Consider the following 13823-nt stretch of genomic DNA (forward strand, 5'->3'; position numbering starts at 1 on the left):
GAATGGAGAAAGGAAGAAAAGGCAGAGGCCATTTTGCTACTGAGCTCAAAGCGCGGGCACAAATGGAAGGAAAATGTTTCCACACATAACCGAACCTGAGGGCAAAAATCAAACAGTCCAAAAGAGAATATCAAAGTATTGTTTTTTAAAAATTTAAATGGAAAATTACTAACAAATAAAAACGAATGAGTTTGATAAATGAGAATGTAAAGAAAGCATTATTGGCCTAATCACTGTCCCTGATTTGACCCTACTAGTGATTACAATAAACAGGTAACCTGAAGGACACTGCCAGCCGCACACCTACTCACTGAAAAAAAAAAAAAATCACGTGTCTGTGATCATTTTAGTCCCTTCACCTGATGTCCGTCAAAGGCAGGCCAGTAGCTGTCCAACAGCCCACAGGGCTAAAAGTTCGCAGCGCCACGCGGGGGCGCCGCCTCGATACCTTTTAACGGATTTTAATAGACGGACCTGTTTTTCTCTGCTTTTAACGGAGACTTCTTCTTACTTCTCTCTAATATGAAACAACAGCAGGACGAACATGGCCGTATACAAGTCGTAATAATTACATGTGAGATGAATGATAAAATGAGTAAGGCTCGGCAGCTGCTAGAAGGTGTTGGAATAACAATAATTAAAACGATCATCTGTGTGTAGCACTACAACATAAAATGCAAAACCTTAATGATGACGAGCAAAGCTGAATTCACATATTTCCGTGTTCACCTGTTTTAAAGCACAGCTGTTATGCAGAGTTAGAACACAAGCATGGCCCAGCTCGTGCGCGTTATTTGAGCGGCTTTATTGGAATGAAAGAATTTAAAGTCACACCGGGCTCCCTCTGCACCACGTGATCCACAACGTCCGGTTAATAGAGGTTGCGTGCGCGCTTAGCCCCCCCCCCCCACATCCCCAGCCCCAACCACAAAAACAGCAAAACTGCAGTGAGGTGGACTTCTGCTCACACTTTAACTCACAGGCGCGTTACGGGAGAGATTGGAGCGAAACTCCAAAGCAAGTTGTTCAGCATCAGCTGGTGATTTAAGCCCGTTTGAATGAGAGTGAAGTTCCGTAATGAGATTTTTAAAAGAAACCCGGAGAGCATTCAATTAAGGATTCCCCCCCCCTCTTTGAGCAGCTGCATACTGAGAGCGATTCCAGCGCTGGGAAGATGACGGTGACCTAACTGTATGTCTTAGGATCCAATTGTTTCGTTTCTTTTTTGGTGAATTAACACAAATGAAAAGTGTGTAAACTCGGACTGAGGCTCTGAGCTGAAGCCCACTGGACGCAGGGAACGTGAACCCCAGCGGCTCGTCGGGATGGTGCGCCTGTTGAACTGCCTGCTGCTGGGATATCTGACCTGGAATCTCCGGATATCGGATGCTCAGGGAGAGTACTGCCACGGGTGGCTGGACTCAAATGGAAATTATCACGAGGGTTTCCAGTGTCCGGAGGATTTTGACACCATGGACGCCACAGTTTGCTGCGGCTCCTGCGCGCTGCGCTACTGCTGCGCCGCAGCGGACGCACGACTGGACCAGGGCATCTGCACCAACGACAGGGAGGTGGATAACACCGAGTTTGCAGCGCGTAGGTTCACTGATTTTAAGCTAATTTAGGTCCAAGATTGTGGTGTCGATTTCCTCGGGTCTTCGTCATGTGCGTAATTTAAGCAAGACCTCAGAAAAATCCAAATTTATTAGAGTTTAATTAGTTGAATGGAGAAAAACATACATGACTAAACTCTCAGTTTACTTTATTTAACCCTGTAGTGTTTAAAAGGTAAACACGGAGACGCTGTGAGAAGGACTTGCCTATTTAAGTTATAGCGGATCCTCCTAGAGAGGTCAGAGGTCACCTGAACAATTAAGACAGCACTCAGAGGTTCAGTGCCTTTGCTGAAGGACACTAATGCACTCTGAGAGCATTCCCAACAAACTTGATATGAATTTAAAATATGAAATGAGTATAAAATGCGTTTTGTAAGACCTTTTTTCCACTGCAGCTTTCTTATATGAAGTTTACATCCTTTGCTGTTTGAAGCATTAATCTGCCTGAGGCTCCAGGTTCCACCTGCTCGTATCCAGCTCTCTTCCCTTCAGTTTCCATCACACTCCAAATTATTATCAGTGCAAAGTGGAAACCTGGACACGTTTTCGATGACCCACCCCGCCAGTCACTCCACTAAAACTTCTTTAAACAAATTCCTGTCAAAAATTTGTAAGCAGAAATTAGTTGGAAATTTGATCAAGCGGCGCAGGTTTGCAGTCCAGGAATGTTTTGAAGAGTCTAACCCTTCTCACACAGACAGGTCTATTATGCTCCCCAGAAATAAAGCACATTAGCTTTGACAGCTCACTAATTTTTTAAACTAAAGTAATCACAACATTAGGAGACGGCGAGTCCTTTCTGTGGCTTCTTTATGAGGCGTTTGAGTGTTAGACTGACCTACTGTTGGGCGAGGTTTTATCAGTTTTCTTTAAATTTCCCCAACGGATAAGCTTATAAGCCTTTAATTGAGTGGATCGTATGCTCACAATTTCCCAGTTTTCCCATTTAAAAATAAATAAACACTAATGTGGATTTCTTTGGTGAAAAGGCTTCATGAAGCGTAACTTCAGATGTTTGTGTTTTCAGCAGGAATGTGACTTTCGTTTGTTCGTAACGTTGTGAAGAACCTAAAAGAAATGTCATGATTAGAAATGTTTAGCACAATTTTTCCCACTATTAACAGCTACATAGGTCATGCTTCTTAGTTTATCGCAAGGTAAGACTGTAAGAAGGTAAGAATGTAATGGAGTTGCTAACTTTATTTCCTCTTTTATGCAAACATTTTGAGGCTGGTGTATGCAAATTTCATAGTAAGTTGTATTAAACCCAAATAAGCTGATATCACTGATTAAATGTATGATAAATGGTTTAATATTACAGATTTTTTATTTTTTTTTAAAATTGCCTGTGTTTCCTTCCCCACAGAGCCCATCTACGTGCCCTTCCTGATGGTGGGGAGCATCTTCATCGCCTTTATCATAGTTGGCTCACTGGTGGCTGTCTACTGCTGCACGTGTCTCAGGCCCAAGCAGCCAACCCAGCAGCCCATTCGCTTCTCTTTACGCAGCTGCCAGGGGGAAACGATCCCCATGATCCTTACCACGGCTCCCCCAAGCCTGCGAGCCCCATCGCGGCAATCCAGCACGGCTACCACCAGCTCCAGTTCAGCCGGAGGAGGTAGCTCCATGCGGAGGTTTTCTCTCGGAGGTCAGGGGCAGCAGCAGCAGCAGCATGGCTGCCTGGTATCAGCCACCGTCTCATCGTCAGCCTCCACTCCCACCCAGACCCCACAGACTCTTCTTCCACCTCCACCTTACACATCCCCACCAGCACCCATGACAGGAGGGATCCAGCACCCGCTGCCTTCATCCCACACCCAGTTGCAGCTCCATCAGCCCCCGATGGCCACTCACTCATCCCAGAACACCAGCTTCCTTCTTCCCCAGCAGTACTTCTTCCCTCTGCAGCCTGACGCCTTCACGGCAACCAAGGGCTTCGCTGACTTTGGACAGAGCTGACAGGGCTCTCAGCACGGGAAATAGAGGATTACACAATTTTTAGTGGGCAGGATGCGACCTGTCACAGACAGAAACACGCCAGACAAGGCTGGTGCCAGAGAAGCTATGCATGAGGCCCGGCCAAATGGCCGCAGAGCGAGTTGCTGGAGGGTAGGTACAAAGCGTGACAGAGCTGCTGTGGTTGACCAGCATGGCCCGAGGTACTTCCCTGTCTGCAGCACAGGACACATCAGCAGATCTGACACCATTTGTAAAATGTATGCACTTTTACTTTGTGAACAGATCTCCATGGTTTCCATTTGTTGATGTTTCAAGATGGAAATGTATCAACGATCTTCCTGAAAAACAGATGTTCCCGTCACCAGATTCTGCTAAGCATTAACAGAGGTATAATAGACTTGGGAAACCAGAGAATTCCTTTTTCTGACAATCGGAAGGACTTGGGAATGAGAGACGTTTTATTTTGGAGGAAATGTTATGTTATATAAAAGATTTTACAGCTCTTCTGCCCAGATCAGGGTTGTCATATTGATTGCTTAAACTTCAGCAAATAAATGTTGTCTCATAGTAACTTGTGTGCTGTTTGATGTAAAGCTTATTAAGTAACAGTTTTGTCCAGAAAGACGGGGCTTCATCATCATCATCATCACTGAGACAAAAAGGAAACCGGAGAGGTCAGGCCGGCACATCATCTCCCTACCTGTCGCTCATTCTTGCGCCAGACTTCACAGCAGGAATGCAGCGCTGAGATCAGTCATTGTCAGTGCTCAATGAGCATGGCGTGGTCACAGTGTTAAAAACAACTCACCCCAGAAATAGAGGTTTAGGTTGCACCAGCAGGTATGGCAAAACCTCCACAAAGACTGCTCTGTTACCCAGCTACCTGTGAAACACACTTGGCAACTGGTTTGTCATGAAACCCGAAAGCTGTTCGGCTTCAGGATGTTTGCTGCTGCGTTCAGGTATCCGTTAAGTCTTTTATCACAAAATACAGCTCTCATGAATAACGTCTGTCTGAGTGTTACCTCCATCCTGTCTTGTTTGTACTTGCAGCTGTCAGTTCAAACCTCTGTATCACCTTCTGCTTATGAAAGGAAAACAGAAGTCGCGAACATGTTTTCATGATATTTCCTAAACCTTTTGGATACATCGAATCCTCTATGTTTTTGCCAGGCTCAGAAAAGTTTCCAACTTCTTTTCCAAGTTATCCTTGAAGGTAGGAACCCAATTCTCCACACAGTGAATGTTTTTATTTAAAACAATCGTGTGGATTTTATAACAATTCAAGTTTTGTATCTGTTCTCAGGGCCTAAACTTTTGAATCCTCTGACTTTTTTTTTTTAAACCACCAGACTTCTGTAGATTGGTTTACTATATTTTTAACAGATACACCACAAATACACAGTTAAAATTACAGATATTGCCATTAAACTTGTCCAAGCATATACAAGTAATCCCTGGCTCTGTATGATGTTTTGAGAGGGGATATTCTTAATCCTTTAACAACTGTACAATACGTTTTTAAGCAATAAATCACAATTAACAGTAATATATTCAAAGTATTTTTAATTAATTTAAAATAATGAGGGTTTAATAAACACTCCATCTTCAAAAGATTAGAATTTCTTGGCATTTATTTCATGGTTCAGGCTTTAAAGGGTTAATATTGGCATCTCCAGTCGGCAGCATCCCAACCCACCTGGTACTCAAACCTATTTGAGAAGAAAACTGGCTTTCAGTAGTGTAAACTGAGGGGTTACCCTCCAGTATAAGATAAATAAAGATCATTTTAAATAATGAAACATGTAAAGTCACTCTAGTAGAGTCCAAGAATAGAAATACGGGGCCTTAGGACTTCAAGACTCTCAGGTAATTAAATCCTGATGTCGATAGCAGTTGTACAGAAAAATGTAGAAAAAAGCAGCTGCTCAAAAAACCATCTTCTGAATGTAATAAAATCACACTTGCTCCCACCACCAGAAACCACAGGTGTCACCTCATCAACCAACAACAAAAGCTTGCACTCTCCAACTTGAAAAAATAATTACAGTTCAGATGTACCTGGTATTTATTTCATTACCTAATCTCCCCACACTGTTTTATTTATTTATTTGTTTTTTAGTCTGTAAAATATCTGCAAATAGCAAAGCAATCAGTCATAGAAATGAAGGCTTAGGCCGGCGTCTTAAAACGCTTCCAATGATTATCATGCAAAAATCCAACAATATCCTGTTACAGTTTACAATAATAAACCCACATTTAGAAGCTGTAACCAGAGAATTGTTAGTGTTTATGCATAAAAAAATGTTCTGTCAATCAACTAATGAATGGAAGTTTTTGGACCTTGATTATAACAATAAGAATTTGAAAAGCCAAACAGGACTTAGCCTGTTTGGGATCATACGAGAAGTTCGAGTAAACCCCGCAATCATAACAAATGAGAAGTCTATTGATATAATTTGTTTGTCGTGCTCGCAGGCCGATGGCCGTCCCTCTTTTTCCTGTTTGGATTTTCTCTCCAGTTTGTCGCCACACACACTGATTACAAATTTGCAAATAACACAAAAGCAATAACAGACTTTCACATTGTTCGTCAGTGATTGTAAAGTTTATTTCAGTAGTCCTTCGTGGCAGTAAAGACAACACTTATAAGTTTGCAGTCCCAACATGCAGAACAATCATCGAACAAAAAGACAGAAAGGAAACGAATCATCGAAAAGAAAAGTTAAAAGGTGCGCCTTTTTTTTGTTTCCGCTTTTGTAAAGTGATCAACACTTGAGGGAGAATTAAAGTAGTACGGTTAACACTTTGGATAACAGTTTTTGTTTTCCATTCATGCAGCCCACGACCTTCACAGACAACGACGTGTGTTTTATGTTTTCTGGGAAAAAAAGAAAAAGAAAGACAGAGAAAAAAAAGGAAGAGAAGAAAGCAAAAGTCCAAACCTTCCACAACGACGACAACCACATTCTGCTGTTTCGAAAATTTCTGACAAGATGACAGCCGATTAAGTTTTCACGCCAAAGACCAGCAGAGAAAAATAATCAGAAACATAAAACACAAATGAGCTTTCCTGTAAAGCAGGAGGTACACTGCGTGGAAAAAAAAGGTCACAAACGTGTACGCTCAAAAGAAATCATATACCGAAACCAGAAAATACCAGATATCCACAACTGGAAAGGTACATCGAGTGCATTGTGCAAACATCTCCTGTCGAAGCGAGCGGTGCGTCAGAAACTCTCACAGTCGAGGTCGAGCGTTTGACCGCGAACACCCGCACGCCGGCAGCCTCACGTTCCCATACAGGCCATGCATCGGCACACGTTAGTACACCATAGCTATACCTGGAGTCGTGCAGACGGACAACTTGAGCAAGCGTCACTACACACGCGCGCGCACACACAAATATACAATAAAAGAAACACACCAGGAGGACTGAGGTGCCAGAAACTTCCCAGTCTTTCATAGAGGACACAGACATGCAGTGCATACACAGAAATTATCCACAGTAGAGGTACACACACATACGCACCCACACACACTCATACGGCACATGCACATGCAAGAAAAAAACCGACACACACGTATACACACACTCGCACCATCAGAAATCTGATCTCCCATAGGGAGAAGAAAGCAATCACACAGACATTAGTCAATTATAAATAAATCAAGCTGTAACAATATTAATATTAATAATAACAAGACATTTAAGAAAGCTCAGTTTCCTCGTCACGTCTAATCTATCCCGCCAGTTCATCAGAGGAAGAAAAAACGAAACGTTACAGACGATTCATTACAAAGCCGGTCAATGCAAAATTCATACGTCTCCAATATAAAAATACAAATCCACAAAATAACTATAGAGACAGAGCAGTTTTGATACTGTCGTGGAGTTTCCTGGCTAATCTCTCTCTCTCTCTCTCTCCCTTAAGCTAATGGCACTTATGTTAGAGGGATAAAATCTCCATTTGAAGGGAATCACTGCTGCCACTGTAAGCTTCAACGAAAAACCCATCAGAGAGCCTCCTCTTCACCTCTGCAGGAACAAATCTGTAGTTTTCACATTGTAGGAGTGCAATACTGTGGTGGGGAGACAGTAAGTGTGTGTGTGGAGCACTGGTCTAAGCGATCTTTTTCTTCTAAGAGGGAACAGTTTGACGTAGGCACCGTTGTGATTGTTGAAACGGGAGCGGATGCGTGGAATGCAATTTTAAGTCGAGAGCAATACGTCTGCTGCGAAAACGGTGGACACAGGACTACGGTAGGTTGCAGGAGGCAACTTCTTCAGAAAATAAATAAATAAATGAAGAGGTAAAAACGAGGCACAGTATCTACATATGTATAAAATGCATTTGAAAAGAACCCGACGGAAAGAAAAGGCATAATAAAATGTAAGGCTTCACACAACAGATGCTTCCTCGAGTGCAAAAACAAAACGAACATGTTACAAACATCTGCTCTGATGTGGTCTGTGTTGCGCTGGACACACACAGGAGTTTAATTACATTTGGTTTAACGTTTTTTCTCAAATTCACTAGTACTTGGATGATTGTATATACGACTGCTCTTTGGCAATCTTTCACGAGTTCAAAAGCGTCTGAAACCAATCGCTGTCCAGTGTTTGATTTCGATTTACTAAAATGATTTTTAGGCTTTTAGTACTTTTGGCTCAGTGCTAAAAGCTGTCGTTTTTCAAATCAACAAAAAGGAGACAAACGGAGCGAGAACAGTGAAGAACTTCAGACCACAGACTGCTAAGAAAGCACAGTGCTCATATCATGTCTGCGCGACACACAACTACAGCTGATAGTGAACGTGACTTGTTTTGTTCCTTGTTTTTTTCTTTTAAATCCCTTTTTTTCCAAAGACTACACAATGTCCCTTTCTTCTGTCTCTTTCCAAACCCCCCCTTCCCCTCAGCGCTGGAGGCACACGCACACACCACCGCTTCTCCCTGTTAAGTTTCAAATATCGCCACTGGAAACGGCCGCCGTGGCTCCGAGCAGGCCGGCCGTGAACAAGAAGGCCGACGCCTCACCACGTGTTGGTCCTCTGCTTGGTGGTGTCGTACGCTCTGATGACCTCAGACTGAGACACCACTCCGTTCTCATCTTGAGAGAAGGCGTAGCCATCTGTGAACATAATGAATAAAATTCAAACAAAGGCTGTACAGAACAGTAATTCATTGAATTAAAAAAAATATACATAAAAAAACACACATATGAGACACATGAATCAACAGAATAAACAAAATCTAAAGTCTTAAAATTTGGGAAATATGCTTATGGTTGCTTTCTTGCTGAAAATCAGTACAGGTCTCACATCTGCATTGTTAGCTTGGCTACAATCAATATCGACTTAAAGTGATGTTAGATCCTGATGAAGATGCTGGCTTTTATCAATCTCATAACAAAACATACATACAACAAAAACAACCCAAAACAAATGAAAGAAAATCAACTCTCCTGCCCCATGGAAATTGGTTACATAAGCACATACACCTAGAAACTACTTGGTGTAACCTGACAACCACAGACTTCAAGGCAAAATGGTTATTCCCTGACTGGTTGGCAAGTGGTTGCTAGAAGGTATTGGCAGTTGCTAAGGGAAACTGTTTGCAAAGAGATATACAGTCCAAAATCGAAAAGTTCCTTGTGTTTGCTTTGATTGCTAACAGATTGTCCCAGGTCCTGTCAGTTTGTATGGAAGACCCTGATTTCTCTGCAATCACGTGCCAACTACTCAATCAACTTCCAGCTGGTAATGAAACTTGAAACAATGCAGATAAAGGTGACCACTGCAATCTGTTTGAACCTGTGTTTGCCACAGGGTTGAAACATTGGTCTCTGTGTGACTAAGGCCCAACGATATGACATCTGACCTGTCTGCCAGGCAAGCTTTGGATCCTGTTTGCAGTCTTTATGCTGAGTTAAGAAGCTTCTGGCTGTAGCCAGCTCCAATTTGAGCTTCTCTCACATTAGAGTCACTGTGGTAAATATCTGTTTAGATTTCTGCAAGGCACGATAAACAGTTTCTAAGTTGTTTCCTACGTTGTGACCAGGAACCTCTGGAAACCTCCAGGGCTGAAAATGAAGTCAGCTGCTGTTCTAAACTCAAAAGCGAATCATTTTTCTTTAAACGGCCCAAATTTATAGCCTGTTAACAGGAAAGTATTCACAGAGCTCCACTTGTTCCACATTTTGTCACATTATAGCCTTATTCCAAAAAAGGATAATTTTCACCTCAAAATTCTACACACAATCCAAAATGATGCAATGAAATAAAGTTTGCCTGAAATTCTTGAAATGTTTTTAAGCTAAAAGGCAAAAACGTAACATGTATATAAGCATTCACAGCCTTTGCCATGGCACTCAAAGATTACATCAGTTGTATCTTGTTTCCACTGATCATCTCTTAGATCATAGGTGTCAAACTCTGGCCCGCGGGCCAAATTTGGCCCGCAGCCTAATTACATTTGGCCCGCGAAGCCAATGCTAAATTATTATTAGAGCTGGCCAACTGGTATTATACAGCTAATATATATATTGTTTAGTATTAAGCTTTGCTTGTTCCATATTCAGTTTTTCAGCAAAACTTATTTGAGTCCATAAGAAGAGATTCATTCTTAAATCTGGAGGAAGATTTTTTTTTTCAGTAAATATTAATGTTAGCCCGCGACCTTGTTCCAGTTTTGAATTTTGGCCCACTGTGTATTTGAGTTTGACACCCCTGTCTTAGATGTTTCTACAACTTGACTGAACACCACCTGTGGTAAATTCAGTTGATTGAACATGATTTGGAAATGCACACGTCTGTCTATAATATATACAATCATAGTGGATAGTCCATATCAGAGCACAGGGCAAGCTATAAAGTCCAAGGAATTGTTTGTACATCCTAAGACAGGATTGCATTGAAGCTGGGGCAGGGACACTTCCTAGAGCTGGCCACTCGGCCAATATGAACGAGTAGAAGGGCTTTAGCCAGACCAATGTGGCTGCTCCGAAAGAGCTCCAGCATTGCTGTGTGGAGAGAAAAGAACCTTCCACAAGAAAAAAACAGAACTCCACCAACCAGGACTTTGCCAAATGGCATCTGATGGACCATTAGAAGCAAATTCTCTGGTCTGATGAAACAATGATTGAACTCTATGGCCTGAATGCCAAGCGCCATGTCCGGAGGAAACCTGGCACCGCTCATCACCTAGCCAATACCGTCCTTACAGGGAAGCATGGCGGTGGCAGCATCATGCTGTGAGGATGCTTTTTGGTAACAGGAACTGGGAGACTAGTCAGGATTGAGGGGAAAATAAATACAGCAATGTACAGAGACTTCCTTGATGATAACCTGCTCCAGAGCACTGTGGACCTGGGACTGGGATGAAGGTTCATCTTTCAACCAGACAAAGACCCTGAGCACAAAGCCAAGACTACAATGTGGCTTTGGGACCCCTCTGTGAATGTCTGACGCCAGAGCGCAGTCTTGAACATGACAGAGCATCTCTGGATCTCAAAGAAGTTAAGAGAGCTTAAAAAGTTCTGCAAAAAAGAATGAATCCATTTTGGTATAAGGTTGTACCATGTCAAAATGTGGAAGAAGTGAAGCGCTATGAATACTTTCAAGATGCACTATATATTTTCCACTTTGACATTACAACTGTGCTGGAGGTGAATCTTTATAGAACTCACCCATCTAAAATTACAGTGAGGTGAGGGTGAAGCACTCTGCTAGGTCTCCTCACCACTAATTGTCCCTAAACTCAAACTTGACCGTGTTTAACGTAATTCTGACAATTTGCCTTTTCAAAAACGAACATAATGACCAAAATGCCAAAATTAAGGCCTCAGTAGGGGACTAGTGGGTGGCGTCACGGTGGTTACGTCCACTGTGCAGCAGCTGGAAATAGTTTACAGATGAATTAAAACGCACAATGCCTTGATGGTTATCAACAACAGGCACAAAGTGAAGAGACAGATATGAGAGCTGCCACAATCTTCAAGTCAAGGTAAAAAAAAAAAGCATATTTCCCACAACGTCAGACTTAAAATTAATCATGTGACAAAAAGGAAACACAGGATGAGAATTTACATCTCCCCCAAAAGTTTTATCCTCTGTGTAAAAGCAGCACTGTGCTAAACTCTCCTACAGGATCTCCTCTGACCTCTGATCCCTGACTCACCTTCAGGTGTCAAATGACCCGCTCAGTACCTGGAGGCCAGCGGGAAAGTTCAAAGGAACCCGCTGTGACGAGTGCATAGTGGGGTGGGGGAGGAATAAGCGCAACATTTCATCATTTCATCGTTATCTCATTCTACTGAGCTAACTCAGGACACACAAAGGCACACGAGGGGCGGGACAGGAAGTACACAACGAAAAGGAAGAAGAGCGGTGTCTATCAGGAAGCTACGGAGGAGCTGGAGATGTAAACAGGGTGAGGTTTGATTAATGAATTTAAAAAGGTATCACACAACAACGGTCTCATCCCCACCTATGAGACAAACAAAAAACAAACTGATCAGACAAAAGACAGAAAAGAACAAAACACAAACCCACACTTAGAGGGTCACTGCAAATCTGGCACACCAGTTTTTGGTACTTTTTCATTATCATCTGTTTTCTGCCTCTTATCCGGCTTTTCCAATACCTTAAAATTTCAAAATTGTTAAAAAATCTTAAGCACCACGTAAACAGGTTTTTTGTGGGTCGGTAAGACTGTGTAATGAATTTTCACCGTCATTACCAACTGATATTTGGATAATTCAGGTATTTGAATTCAGTCTTGAAGCACACGGGCTTCAAGGTCAACGTCAGCTGAGTTTACTTATATAGATATGTTAATGTTGACTTACTGTTCATGTCCAGCATAAGAGAAACAAATACACTGAACTGAATCCATAAATCTGTAAATTAATAGCAGACTAACAGCTAATTTTAAATGGCAACTTCACTAATAGCTTTTCAGATGATTGAAAAAAGAAGTGACATTTAATATTATGCGCAGTTCAACTCAATTGGAAAACAAGTTTAATTCAAGACATTGGGAACTTTGGGGCCATTTGCAGGCACGATTACTGATCTGCACCTGGTTACACTACATGTGAAAAGAAGTGGAAAGAGTAGAGTGTTGCTGTGTCCCAATGGATGAAAGAGAAGACACTCTGGAGATGTAGCATGTGTCAGAGGAGGAATTATGAACTGTGATCTGTCCTACCTGACAAGAGAACATATTTGGGAGGAAATAAATCTAAGCTAGCTCGAGTAAGGATGAGAAAGAATGAAGAAAAGAATGAAAGAAAGAAAAGGTTTGAGGGTAACTTACGGAGCAGGTTCTGCTGCATGGAGTCAGACCGGTACAGACTCACTGTGCTCTTCTTGAAGACGTTCTTCAGGAGCTGGGCTCTCTCTGTCAAACTACACACACACACACACAGAGCAATATTCAGTGTGTTAGCAGCCTGCTGAGCACCACAGGCAGATTTAATGACCCATACATCAAGGCTGTCCAAGCCCCTCCAGAGTGCAGGGACTTGCCAACTGCTATACCTGCTGGTACAAACACCATGTAGGGAAACATTGCTGTGCAGACGCAGAAAGAAGAACAAAGCGATTTTGTGAGAGGAATATCTGAAGCAGCAGCTTGGCCAAAAGGCATTCTTGTAAAGCTAACAACTGTTTGCAACAACAGATGTCTGCGTGTGCACGCACGTGGCTGCCTACAAGCATTACGTGCAAAAATTCATTTATATATTTGAGCGGTTATCACTATATGTTTGCTTCTGTACTCATCCGGATGTGTGTGTGTGTGTGTGTGTCTGCAGCCTGCTGGGTCTGGGATAGCGTCCAGGCAGGAGGATCACTTTCAATCAGCCACAGATCTCACACTGATCTGCTCTGTGTTGCTGGCTGCTGCTGGACTCAGGCCCCAGAGAGAGCAGAGCGGACCTGCTTCAGCTGATACAAACTATAATGTATGGCTTTAATATAGCAGGACCGTTGCTCGAAGATGAGACATTCAGTATTTGGGTGGAGGGAGGAAAAAAAAAAAAACAAAACCAAAAAACGAGACAATCTCTCCTATGACACGATTACTGACATTACAGTCAAACTCCCGCAATTTAGCAGCAATTTGAAGATTTCTTTCCTTCACACAGGAATACTGCTGGCAGCAGAACCGGGGGTATTAACAACATTTTGAGGGATTTGGGAGGACAGAGATGACTCTTCCTCCCGGATAATCTTCAAAAT

General features: G+C 42.4%; 2 protein-coding genes across 5 annotated transcripts in view; one reads left to right on the forward strand and one right to left on the reverse strand.

Moving 5' to 3' along the window:
• Positions 1-109: 109 nt before the first annotated feature.
• On the forward strand, positions 110-4586 carry shisa3 (shisa family member 3). Its single transcript, XM_084951912.1, has 2 exons — positions 110-1596; positions 2983-4586. Exons 1-2 carry the CDS (start codon positions 1326-1328, stop codon positions 3573-3575), a joined length of 864 nt encoding a protein of 287 aa, XP_084808038.1. The 5' UTR covers positions 110-1325; the 3' UTR covers positions 3576-4586.
• A 1575-nt stretch (positions 4587-6161) lies between these two features.
• Positions 6162-13823, reverse strand: part of atp8a1 (ATPase phospholipid transporting 8A1) — a 116199-nt gene continuing 108537 nt past the window's right edge. For all 4 annotated transcript variants that reach the window (XM_084951842.1, XM_084951832.1, XM_084951852.1 and 1 more), the window contains 2 exons: positions 12898-12989; positions 6162-8710 (listed from right to left, as the gene is read on the reverse strand). In XM_084951842.1, coding sequence (XP_084807968.1) covers positions 8613-8710; positions 12898-12989 — 190 coding nt within the window. In that variant the 3' untranslated portion in view covers positions 6162-8612. The remainder of the gene's footprint in view (positions 8711-12897; positions 12990-13823) is intronic.

Source organism: Perissodus microlepis, chromosome 2 (genome assembly GCF_051167445.1).
Source record: "Perissodus microlepis isolate ML-2025 ecotype Zambia chromosome 2, ASM5116744v1, whole genome shotgun sequence".
Lineage (NCBI taxonomy): Eukaryota > Metazoa > Chordata > Actinopteri > Cichliformes > Cichlidae > Perissodus > Perissodus microlepis.